Genomic DNA, 13,324 nt, shown 5'->3' on the forward strand with positions numbered 1-13,324 from the left:
GAACGCCTTGGGATTCCCCCGGAGGAGCTGGCCCAAGTGGCTGGGGAGAGGGAAGTCTGGGTCTCCCTGCTTAGGCTGCTGCCCCCGCGACCCGACCCCGGATAAGCGGAAGACAATGGATGGATGGATGGATGAATTCTAACACTAACCATGACCACCGCTGCAAGGAAAAAAAATAAGAAAATTGTGGTCAAAAGACAAAGACAAGCAAAAAAGATCCCCAACTGAGCAGTTTGAAAGTCTTGTTTACCAATGAAAATAAAAATCATAAGTGCAAAATGTACATCATAATTGTTTAGATCTGCTGTTATTAAAAAAATAAGAGTGGATGACCCACTCAGTGTTGGGATGAGGTGTTGTTACCACTAATACAACTAATACCAAAACCGTCAAACATCAGCTCTGATACAAATTTAGGTTTTAGATTCATCTTGACCCAGTTGGATGTGACCTCAGTAACGTGAATCTCGTGTCTCGCTTCGTTCCTCCATCAGCAGGTAGGTTGTGTGTCTGTATTCCTGCGTCTCACCTTCGCTGGTGGTGGAGCAGATGTTGTGGAGCAGAGTCATGATGAGGTCCAGGTCCACCCACTGATCGTCGAAGCTGTGGTGGTACACTTTGAGCAGCTCTTGCTCCTCAGGGCTCAGCTCTGCGGTGGCGCTCCGTGTCAGCGCCGACTCCTCCGGGTTGCTCCCTTCCCCTAAAGGACTGAAGAGGAACGGGATAACGGGCAGCGTTACTCAGCGGCCGCAGCTCGACGACCTTGAACATCAGGCTGGGCGCACGGTAATATGAGGGAAGCAAATGTATACTAAAAAAACTGCATTGGCTGGAATAAAGTTTTCTGAATTATTGTGGGTAAGATGAATGTGTTCCAACTCCAAGCTGCCATCAACCTAAATCAAGTCAATAATACAGAAATGAGGAGATGTCAATAAACATTTATATACAGAATATATGCTCTCACAGATGTTTCTTCTTTGTTGATAAATGCTTGGATGTTAGCAGCTTTTTTACACTGATACACTTGTGGTCTTGATTCATGCTGATGACAGCTTAAGGCTGTGAAAATGTCCATTTTGTTCAAATCAAATCTGAAAAGTGTGGGCTGTGTTTGTTCGTTTTCATGAGGATTTATTTAAACGTCTGACTACAAGGAAATAACGTGAACTTACTATCAACCTTTTTGCTTTTTGTAGTGTGCGTGCTGTGTATAAAGAATCCTAAATGAATAAAACTGATTAAGAAAACAGCTGAAAATGTCATTTATTTGCAAAAGTTTTAAAAGAGGAATATCTCAGAATTGTAAATTGTTCTTCTTGTAAATCCCTTCTGCCACAAGCTCAGGATTTCTGGATCCAAACACAGATGTTTTGCAGCTGCAGTAGTTTACGTTCAACAGATGAAGTGATCAGAAAAGTCACAGTGGCAGATAATGCCGTGACATAAAGACTGCTCCTCATATTAATATTAGACGTGAAAAGTTGTTGAAGTGATTATATTTAAAAAATCAACATGTAAAGTTGTTTTTAATGAGGTGAGGGATAAAATCAGTATGTAAAGTCCCCAAACACACACGTTTTTGCCCATTTTTAGATGACATGATGGGTAAAGAAGCACTCGTACTGAGAAAATGTTTCTAATATGACAAAGTGTTTAGAGACAGGTCAAACGATCAGGATGAATACAGACCTGGATGAGCAACACTAATTTTCAGGAAAAGGGTTCTGTTATCTGTGCAGACTGCTAGGTCCAAATAATAACCATCATACTGAACAAAATAATTCCTTCAGCATCCCTCAGATGATCTATAGATCTGTTTAAATGCAGCCTGACCTCAGAGTCGCAGTTTCCACACAATCCGTTTACAAGGCACCAAAATGCATTCACGTTTTGTCGTCGTGCTGAAGAGACCAACACACTCACATGGAGGAATTGAGCAGATCCATAGCTTCTGCCTGCTGGAAGTGTTTGGCGAAGTCCAAGGCAGTCCTGAAAGACAATGACAACAAGAGCCAGGTGTGTGACATTTTGAAAAAAGGTGGCTTGAGAGCTTAGTCTGTTTGGGATCTTAAGATAAGGCGCAAAATTACACCTTACCGCCACTATTTCTACACACGATGTCAGAAGAACAAAAGCAGCTCTCATTTAAAGAATCACTGTTTTCCGCTGGAAAGAGAAACGGCGATGCCACCTCCTACAACATTGTCCTACCATCCATTAGCTGCCTTCATGTTGATGTCGGCACCCATGCTGAGGAGCTGCTGTATTTGTGGAAGGAATCCTCGCCCTGCTGCCGCCATCAGAGCGGTGCACCCCGTCTCACTGTGCGTGTAGTCCACTACATGGCAAAGACCAGCAGGAGAAGTGGGAGTCTTACATGAGGACATAATGTAAAACTCAACTACATGCACAGCAAAGATTGGCTAACTCCACATAGACTAATCTGTAGGAACCTTTAGGTGCCTCATGATTCAATTGGATTACGATTCAGAGGGCTGCGATTCGATTATAAAACGATTATCAGTTCATCTCGATGCATTCACACTTTACACTAAATCCTGAGCACAGACTCGCACCGACCTAAAAAACTAAATATGAACGCTACAGCCTTGAACAGATTCCTTTGATACACCTGTGTTGAACTTTATCCTAAAATAACTGACAAAGTATTTATTTAAATGTAGGCTATTATATAAAAAACACAAATAAATAAAAGCAGCAAGATAATGCACAAACGTCCGTGGCATTGTAGGATTCTGTGAAATCTGTTTTCGTCAACAAATTTTAAATTTTTTATTTTTCTAATTCTAATTTTTATATAACCACGTTTTCCACCTAAAGGTTTCTTATCATATGATGGATTTATAAATAAAATCAATAATCAAAAAGGGAAATATCCATAATTTCACAAACATCAAAATATTTTGGTTTCAGTTTAAGATTACATTCAATGCTTTAGTAAACAGTGGCTAAAAAACGGCCTGTTGTCGTTTATAATTAAAAATCTTCTGGTCCTTTTGTAAAATAAAGTTCCTCAGGTGATTGTTTCAAATGAGAGTAAAGAAAAAATGTCCTTTTGTAAAAATAAAACGGCTTTGCATATGAACACAAGATTCACTCTAGATCTGCTAATTATTACAGGAAATATAGTGTAAACTGTTGTACAACTACTGGATATCTGCCTGACTCACTGAGTGATGAAGATGATCATGATGATGACGCTTGTCGTTCAGTCTGCTGTTTTGCTGACAGCAGCTTTATTTTTCCTTTAATGTTCAGCTGCTTCAACATGGAGGCAACAGACCTTTCACTGAAACATAATTGTGTTTCAGAAACATTTGACCTAAACAGGCTCTGCTTCATTTTGTTTATAGCAGAATATCTGATTGCAAACAAACAACTGCAAAGTCTGACAAAGAGAAAATTTGTTGAAGTGATGAATAAGAACAGCTCTTTTTTTTCTGTTTTGTTCTGATTGTTTGTCGTCACATATTTCCTCGTGCGTTCTCAATCATTAAGTTCTAACAAAAGTGCTATTATTGTGTTATTATTTGATATTTTTCACTGGACGGCAGACACAGATATGAGAAGAACTTGGTATAGTTATGACATTTGTTATTCCTTTGAAAAAGCAGCCCTGAACCTAAAATGAGTTTATAATTTAGTAAAAAAGGGGAAACTGAGGACAGAGACTGTGTTTCCACAAAGCCCACTGTTCTAAAAGTGTTGAGACATGTGTAAACATACATGTAAGCGTTTGTATGAAATGAAACTCCCCCACAGAGAAGAAATGAGCCACCAGCGTCATACCGTGAACACTTTCATTGAGGAGGAGGTTGAAGAGCTGACCGAAAGCATCCTGGTCCTCGTGGAGGAAAATGTTGGAAATGCTGGAGTCCATTTCCCTCACCAGCCACGGATCCAGCTGTTCTGCACCGCTGTCGTTCTGTGACGAAACGATCGACAATTAATACGGTTTGGCACAATTCAGACCCTCAGCGTAGCTGATCTGAGTGAAACAGAGACCGCTTATTATAATAACAAAGCTTTATTTGTTGGTTAAACTCTTGAGCCTGTAAAACTAGGAGATCTATAAAAAATAGCTCCTTTTTTCTTTGTGAAATACTTAGTAATGATGCTGCAAATGGAGACTGAAAAGCACATCATTTGTTTGTTTCTCACTCGTGTTCAGATATGAAATCACAAAATCTGCTACAAGGCAATAAAATAAGATGTTCACCAATGAGACGAGTCAGTAGAAGGTTAGTGAAAGTCTGGATTACCAGCTGGTTGATGGCCTGGTCGTCTCCGTCTCCAGCACCGCCGGCATGCAGGAGGCCTGGAGCTAAAACGAGGCTACTTGGTTTCTCCCCGTCGGAGCTGATCTCCACTGCCTCGCACCACTCGGTCAGACATTTCTGCTTTTTCTCCTCTGAAAAACATCATGAATGAGACACGCAGAGGAGGTTAGGATCAGGCCAGCATTTAGTTTCAGACTGGGAGAGAAAAGCTTCATACTTCTCTGCGTCTCTTCCTTGTACGCGCTCATGTCCCTTCTGTTAAAGCCCGTCAGCCTCAAGATGTCCTCCAGAAAAAACTCCTTCACGTCAAACTGCCTTCCTTCAACTGCAGGAAAAAAAAAAACACATTCGAGTGACTGATTACCATCACATGCCACATAACTGATCACACAGAAACACTGCATTTGCCTTGTCTCGATTATATCCCATCTTTAATTTCAGAATGAGCTGATTCTGAACACTTATTGCACTTATTTAAAAATGATAAATTATTCTAGATATCTGTTTTATCAGTCCTGTCAGAATTAAACTATTTCTCCAAACTGAGGCCAATTAAAGAGCTTACGACAGGTAAGATATTAATTCTTTATAACTTTTTCACCAAACCCCACTATAAAATCTCCTTTTCTTGTTTGTCTTTAGCACCGATTCCATGAACAAAGTGGGCTTACGATGGATAACAGGGCAGGAGCCAAAGTACTGCAGGAACAGGTCTACATCCAAGGCTGCGCTGGAGAGAATCAGCTTGAGTGTGGGAATCTTCTGAAGCACATCCCGCATCTTAGTGAGCAGGAAGTCGGTCAGGCCGTCGCGCTCGTGCACTTCATCCTGTTGAGATCAGGTCACTTTGACACGTCAGAGCTCAGTGTTTTACAGCAAAGGTCAAAAACTACAAATAGCAGAGTACAAGGGTCTTTGGGCTCCAAAAAAGTTGAAGATGAATTAGCTTTTTTTTTTTTTTTTTTTTGGCTTTGAGCCTTTTGTTTCGCAGATGTTCTGCTTACCACAATGACATGAGTGACTGTCGTCAGGCTGCCATCTCCTGCCATCAACGTTCGCAGGAGGACTCCGCTTGTGCAAAAGGTCAACAGCGTCTTGGGAGAGACCCTGGGATTGGAAAAATTCAAAGTTATAAATCATTCTGTTTTAAGAAAAGAAAAGCTCTGAAATGAAAATGTTCCCCTCTCTTGAACATTAGTTTTTCAAACGGATACTGAAAGACTTCAAGTAGACAACTTGTTTCTTTTTTAGGATTTTCTTTCTTTTCTAAAGAACCATGATGTTTGACACTCCTGTTAAACTCGACCTACGCTCTAAAACAGATTTCTCTGTCTCACGCTGCACAGCTTCCACAGTGACAATAGGATGGCACTACGATACAAACACCTGCAGACAAAATCTATAGTTGTGTGATCTCTGTATTTACTGGAAATTATTTAATGCATCAGTTTTAAATCCCAAACTGAGAGTATCGTTTTTTAACATAAGAAAAAATAACTTTCACCCTTGAAGTGAGGAGTCTGGTGACTATAGCGTATGATCAGGGGGCATTTTAATGGGTCCATTTAGTGGGAAGTACCAATTCCACTAAATAGAGATGTTCTGAGTAATTTGTTCTTTGAGAAAATATTAGTAAGTGCCGAGCATCTTTAAGAAGCACAGAACAGATCTAAATAAAATAAAGGATAAGTAGAAGTGTACTTAAATAATGCTGCTAACAAATAATATTTTTCCCAGCCGAATGACAGACTACAAATTACTTCAAAAAATCAAGTGTAATTTGATCATTTGAGATTGTTTTTTTGGACTGTAGGATGTTTTCTAATATTATATTCTTAAATCTTTGGTAAGAGACTTGAAACAGACCCAGAATTCACTGGAAGGATTAAGTATTCACTCGGGTCAGAGAACACCTTCCATCAGGAGGGGCTGGAGGGTGTTGCTGGGGAAAGGGAGGTTTGGGTTTCTCTCCTGGGCCTGTTGCTTCAGCTTAAGGCCAGAGTTTTCATTTCCCATTTAAAATACAAGTCCATTATTGGGAGGGGTTCACCGTTTTCTACAAAGACACGTGAATACATGAAGAAGCTGTGGAACTACAAACCTTGACATAAGTAGACAACCTGTTCATTCCCCTGAGGCATGGTCACCAATATTAACTATAAAGCTGTAAGAGTGTGCACGTGTGTGGGGTCCTCAGTCAGTTCTGGTTTTAGCCCCACAATGGCGAGCCCCATCAATTTAAATGCTCTATCAAAAAAAATATATATATACATTTTTTGTACATTATGACCTGGCTTAGGGAAATCTTAATGGTTTCTTTTTCCTGGGGCATAAAATAAAAGCAGCTGTTCCTTTTATTACACAGAACCAGTTTAACGGTCACTCATCATCACAGCCCTTTCTTTCACCAGGAGTCCCAATACAGAGAGTTTTGTCCATCCATCCATTTTCTTTACTTGCTTCCTTTCCTGGTTGCAGGGGGAGCTTCACTGGGCGAGAGGCAGGGTACACGTGGACACGTCTCAAGTCCATAGCAGGGACACAGAGACAAACAACCATTCACGCCCTCACTTATGGACAATTTAGAGTTACCAATCAGGAGACCTTTGTGTCCATCATTAGGGTCATTAGGGTCATCATTATAAAATTAAATCGTGGAATTTTACTTTTATGTTTTTACACAACGAACTTGTTTAACAAACTCAAATCAACATACCTGCTCTCCAGTCTGATGTGATAACCAACGGTCTGACCCACGTTCTCCCCTCTCTCAGCCGCCACCCGCTCAGCCACAGCGATCGCAGCCAGGCGCCTGGGCTGTGTGCAGAAGATCCTGCAGGGCTGTCCATTCTTGCTGCAGTTATCTAACAAAAACTGTGGGATCTGGACGACACAAAGACACAGTATAAGTTTTATTGAAGTTTACTCAATATTACAGTTCATTTAAAGCTCTATCTTTACTACACGCAGCTACTAAATATCTCCACAGTCAGAGCTTCCAATCTTTTAAAGAGATTAAAAAAATATAAATTGATATAAACTGATCACTATACATTACCAAGAATCTTGCACCATTGTTTTGTTGCATAATACTGCTCCAAAAAAAACATCTATATTTAAAAAAGTTACAGCCAGACAATGTACATGACATAAAACCCCTTACTGTTTGGGTGGCAATCCATGAAGTAATTGCTGAATTATAGATAAACAAATAAATAAATAAAATGTGACTATCCTAAGGGAAATCCTACAGTTATTCTTTAGGAACAAGTTTCAAATGAACCCAGTTTCATGTAATCTTAGATTGGACCATTTTGTGTAAACTTTGAGGGAAACGCACAAACAAAAAAGACACCCAGTTTATGTGTTTATCCATTTTCTACAAATGGATAAAGAGGTGAGGTACACCTTCCCCGTACACCAGCACGCACCGAAATTTGTCCAACTTGAGTTAAATAAATTCAGGCAACATTTAAAAAAAATATTGGGTGCAAAAAAAAACAAAAAAAAACCCTACATATTTTAAAGGACAATTTTCAAATAATTTGGGTTGTCAGGGAAAGAGGGTCCATTCCACTGGAGGAGGGAAAAACAGATTAAATGATGTACAAATCAAATAAACATCATCAAAAGTCTGTGGCGACAGCTTGGAAGATATTTGCTTGCAAGGCACATGAGTGATCTCACAGATACAAAAAAAGCTTTTGTAAAAAATGCTGTCACAAATCCCCCAAAACAAGAAGTGTATTCACTGCTGTGTTGGGACCTTTGACCATCTAATGTATCAGACCCACCTGGGTAGTTTTTCCAGAGCCGGTCTCTCCCACAACAATCACCACTCGGTTTTCTCTGATGAGCTGGACAATCTCTTCTTGATGTTTGTGCACAGGCAGAGCGCACCGGAAACCGTCCAGCTCTGACGGAGATCTCCTCTGAGGGACCATAGGAATGCCGTTGTTTAAGCGCCCACTCGCCCGGTTCTTGTCATAACTGTTGTCTAAAAGAGGAGCAGAAGATTAGATGTGAGGCAGCACATCATCCAACACAACATTACTTATGAGTGGTCAGTATATTACCTGCAGTGGACAGTAGTAAAAGCAGTTTAGAGAATGAGGGAGAACAGGTAGTTGGAGAAAGGTCCATATTTGAGCATATTTCATCAACATAAAGACCACAAACCTCAAACATTTCATACAGTTTAACTGAATAAACCGTCTTCAACTTTTACACCTCATCGGCCACCACCTTTAATGCTAAAGTTTTAAACTGAGATCATCTTATGTTATGTTAATAATGGAGTTATAGGCGTTTTGGTCAAATTTTGAAAATAACACTATGCACAATCTCATGCATCTCTACTGTATGTTAGCACTCAGACTCCATGTTGAGAAAGACCCTCAGCTACTACCATGGCAGATTTTAGCTCAATATCAGAAAAAAGCTGATTAGCCATTTTTGTTTTGACTAATGTTGGTTAGCCGAGGAGACCAACAAACCGTGTTGAGCATTCTCAGGTTAAATAACTACTTGATGCAAAAGTAATGTGGTGTAAAAATTTACAACACAGCACCTGGTTGAACAGCTCTGAAATGTTTGAAGTTTGTGTTGATTTTGAGTACCTGTCATCCATGAGAACTGAGATCATTCTGGTCATTGTCTGCTGCTGGTAAAATACTAGCTACTCATAAATACTCCACAGAAAAACATTGAAAAAAAAACAAAACAAAACTATCCCTTTTAAACTTTGTAATTCAGTCATTATGATTCTGATTGATGCATCCCTAAACTAATACACACACACATTTATATTTGGGAGAAGGAGGCCCAGAGGAAGACCCAGGACACGCTGGAGGGACTATGTTTCTCGGCTGGCCTGGGAACGCCTTGGGATTCCCCCGGAGGAGCTGGCCCAAGTGGCTGGGGAGAGGGAAGTCTGGGTCTCCCTGCTTAGGCTGCTGCCCCCGCGACCCGACCCCGGATAAGCGGAAGACAATGGATGGATGGATGGATGGATTTATATTTATATCCTTATTAGGATATTGTATTGACCTACATTCATTTCTTTAGCCCAACCCTGACATTAACTCCAAACATTACCATGTCTTACCTTAACCATAACTTAACCTAATCTTAAATTCACAGACTTAAGACTTAACCTTTCATTTTGACCCATTTCCCCAGATGATCTCTTTCTGTCCATACGAAGCACAGAATACAACTAGCAAACACACAGTACGAGCAGGGATCCACCTGCAAGTACATGCAACCACCCGGACGTTGTAGAACATTCATTGGACCAGATGCAGCCCATCTCAAATATCCAAAGGATTCAGTCAGGGTTTCTTTTTACATCCGTGCACCATACACAAAACAACGTGAGAACCACATACTCAAATTTCAACCTGATCTCAAGTTGAGCGGGCTTTTGTTGGTCTCCATAGCAAACCTTGAGCAGCCATAGAGGGTCAAGCAGAGATCACTGAGATAAAACCTGACAAAAATCTAAGCTAAACTCAATTCACACCTTAGCCCTAAACCTAACCTCTAACTAATGTTCCACTGTATTATTAGAATTGGGCCATGGTCCCCATAAAAACTACTGACAACTACTCGACAAGGTAGTTAATTATATCAGAAAAAGTCCTAGAAAGGTAACAAAAACCAAGTATACACACACACAGACAATCACCAGTTTCTGCAGCCAAAGTCATGCCACTTTTGATGTTGAGCTGCATGTCTGTGCGTTCCTTCTTGCTGATGGGGAACCTTTGAAGGAGGCTGCGGATGAAATATAAAGAACTGTGGGACGGTGAGAGTGAGATGTTTGGATGGAGTTTGCCTGAGACATCCCTCTTCCTAACAGTTAAGAAGCGATTTGATCCCTTTCTGAAAAACAAAGTGAGAAAAAAAGAAAATGCCTTTATTACCATACTTGATTCAAATTTAAAATAACACAACTTTTACATTATTATGGGTCTAATTAAGAACTGAAGCCAGGCCAATGAGGAATCAGTGTGGCCAACATCATCACATTTAAAGAAAGTTTTGGAAGCACTGTTTATCTCCTTAAAAAAAACGGATGGTAACAAAAAAATGAGTAAGTAGCTTCAATCCCTTAGAGAACTATGTACTTAATATAATTAATAACTGCCTAAATCATAAAACCCATGACTGAAGTTGTTATATACAAGAATTTAATAATAAATGCTAGTCAATCACATATTGTGTAGAAAAGGGTATTCTTTGCAATTTATCAGTACTAATACTCTTACCAGTACGATTTATCATTAAGCTTGAGTTTTTACCATTATTTCTATTGGCCTTTGTTATTTTTAGAGGAAAAATAAACAAACGGCTTGCTTCAGTTTGCATGTGTATGAATTGCCGTTTTACTTGTTTGTCTCTGTATAGTTTCAGCCTTGAAGAAATAAAACAGACGGCTGGAGTGATGCAGAAACATTAAAACATGGCCCAGTATGTGAAGGTGATATGCAAAGACATCCCCCCAAAAAATCACCTGCCAAATTAACTTATAACATCAGGAGACTGCACTATCCTGTGGCCATCAGTCACTCTAACTGTGAAGGAGTGAGATGGTTCTTTTATTGTAAAAAAAATCCCCGGATTTGTAGAAGCATTGGGTTTTCTTTAGTTCTAAGTGGCCACTCAGCACAGCTTCTTCGTGTGATTGTGAGACACACGATCTGGTGGAAAAACTCACCCTTTGCTCTTGGAAATGTAGCCCAGGGACTGCGCCAATCGATGAACAAATGCCCTCTCTGTGTTGGACAAGGAGGATGGAAATTCCATCTCTGTACGGCCGGAGGCAGCAAAGGGTAAATGTTAGCGCACGCCATGTAAACTGTGTATTACACCTGCTAACACTGAGAGAAAGCCTTACTGTGACACCCATTTATCAAATATTGTGACAATATTTATTATTTTGAATTCTCGGGCAGACCAAGGAGAAGTGATTAGTGTTTGAGATGCACATAGATTAGCTGTTAAGGGTGTTCACATCGTCAATAAAAATGATAACAAAAACGATGACAACTATGCCCCATGCACTCTAGTTGATATATTTACTGGTGTGTGAGGAGAAAGAAGTACATCATATACAGAGAACATAAATAAAATGACTCAGAAACACATCTGGAAAACAGCTGGCACCTTTCTCATCGCTGTAGCGAAACCTCTCCAAAGAGAGGTTCACCGCTATCTTGACGACTTCATCGATGTGAATTCTTTTGGCGTTCTTGGAACTGGAGCCCTGAGGTGACGAGTTCTGGGTTTTGGGCAGTTTTTGATTTCTTCCAGCAGCATTAAACATGATGGACTGCAACAAGACAAACAACAAACGTCTCACCACAGATCGCCAAACGCCACGAAATGTGCTCACTTATTTTGAAGAGCAGTCTCAAAATGCAACTAAACAATAAACATTGTGCAGCCCACTTTACCGTAACGTGTGGTACTCCTGTGATACCCGACTGCAGCGGTTCCAACACTTTTCTGCTACAGACCTACAAAAAAAAAAACAATGACCCCCAACAATCTTTAGGTAAAGCAGGCAAACATTACTATTAAGCCGATTAAACAAGGTGACAACCATAGTCAGACTATTTTTATCTATCTAAAACCACATTTTATTTATTATGCACATTACATTTATGGTAAAATTGGTGATTATCAGTATCTTTTCTTTTTCTGAAAATCATCTAAGCTTGATATTTTGAAACTTATAGTAGCAACACTGGTATTCACCGCTCTATTGTGTACGTTTCTCTTGATATTTATCAAGATTTTAAAGCTGAACCACCTCTCCTGTGTTATTACAACTTCTAAAGACACAACAATACTATAAAAGACAATGACGAGTTTCAACATTATCAGTGTCACTTGTAGCTGCTATGCTTCGGTTTGGCTCATAAAACAAAAAACATGGTTAGACAGCAAGTTTAGTTTTATTAAAGCCCCATTTAAAGCAGCCTGTGTGTTTAATTTAAATGGTAAACACAAAATAAGCTCAGCTAAAGAAGTAATAAACATTAAGAACAAACCAAAACATTATTAATACAAATGTAGTTTCTGCTCAAAATAAGGTAAGTTTGTAAGGTTTAATGAGTGGTGACACAATTGATAAAATTATTCAGGGTCTATGAGGCAACTATGATACCAGGGACTGGTTGCCATGGTGATTCCCGCCTCTTTCTTTTTAGGAAAAGGGAAGAATTAATTGGGAGTGAATCTGGGTAGGCACAATGCACACACTGGGGTTATTTGTAAGAAAACTGTTAAAACATAACAATGACAGATACATTGAGTGAAATAATGCATGTATTTTTACGTTTTGATGTATAAATCGTACTTGTGGTGGATAATTTAATCGCAGGAAAATAGTTTATTTAAATTTATTTTGAATGGTTTATATCTAAAGTAACATCACCACACTTTAACTTAAATTTCTTGTGGGAGGAAAAATCGTCAAACATCACGAAATTTACACTTTGGTTTTATAAAACCCGAAAAAGATGATAAAAAAGCCAAATCGAATAATAAAAGCCCAATTTTCTGTGATTCTGGTTTCAGTTTTGTTTTACTGGAAAGTCGAGATAAGCTGTGAAGCTCCACGGGAAAAATCGGTTTTCGCACTTATTTCACTGAAATCCCATTGCTGTTTGGGTGCAAATTTCTGTCAGAGTTTTGCTAATTTTATAAACTCGTGAAACTAGATGGACACGGAAAATAATAAGCAGGTAAGCTCACGGGATCAGAGCAGTGAGCTGCAAAGCTTACAGATTGACGTCCTTAAAAACAAGCTAGCTGTAAGCTCAACTGTGACACAGAGCCATAACAACTCATTTATAAGTGTTTAAATTAATAAGGATTTCCGTAAAAGTTCTTCACACGTCTACAATGGTATCCTTGGGACGTACCTTCTGCTAAAACGCCGGCTAAGACTCCCAACACGACTAACTTCAGCCGGTTTTTTGTCGTCGTTTCGTCAGACCGGATGTTCC

General features: G+C 39.6%; 1 protein-coding gene across 1 annotated transcript in view; it reads right to left on the reverse strand.

Annotated features, from left to right (window-relative positions):
* LOC108242512 (3'-5' RNA helicase YTHDC2) overlaps positions 1–13,324 on the reverse strand; it is a 30,918-nt gene extending 17,594 nt beyond the window's left edge. The window contains exons 1-15 of the mRNA XM_017427383.3: positions 13,241–13,324; positions 11,765–11,827; positions 11,475–11,640; positions 11,026–11,116; positions 9,994–10,190; positions 8,099–8,301; positions 7,021–7,187; positions 5,309–5,411; positions 4,976–5,132; positions 4,522–4,629; positions 4,287–4,435; positions 3,814–3,949; positions 2,215–2,341; positions 1,927–1,992; positions 530–708 (exon numbers count right to left, since the gene is read on the reverse strand). Coding sequence (XP_017282872.1) covers positions 530–708; positions 1,927–1,992; positions 2,215–2,341; positions 3,814–3,949; positions 4,287–4,435; positions 4,522–4,629; positions 4,976–5,132; positions 5,309–5,411; positions 7,021–7,187; positions 8,099–8,301; positions 9,994–10,190; positions 11,026–11,116; positions 11,475–11,634 — 1,843 coding nt within the window. The 5' untranslated portion in view covers positions 11,635–11,640; positions 11,765–11,827; positions 13,241–13,324. The remainder of the gene's footprint in view (positions 1–529; positions 709–1,926; positions 1,993–2,214; positions 2,342–3,813; positions 3,950–4,286; positions 4,436–4,521; positions 4,630–4,975; positions 5,133–5,308; positions 5,412–7,020; positions 7,188–8,098; positions 8,302–9,993; positions 10,191–11,025; positions 11,117–11,474; positions 11,641–11,764; positions 11,828–13,240) is intronic.

Source organism: Kryptolebias marmoratus, linkage group LG14 (assembly GCF_001649575.2).
Source record: "Kryptolebias marmoratus isolate JLee-2015 linkage group LG14, ASM164957v2, whole genome shotgun sequence".
Classification (NCBI taxonomy): domain Eukaryota; kingdom Metazoa; phylum Chordata; class Actinopteri; order Cyprinodontiformes; family Rivulidae; genus Kryptolebias; species Kryptolebias marmoratus.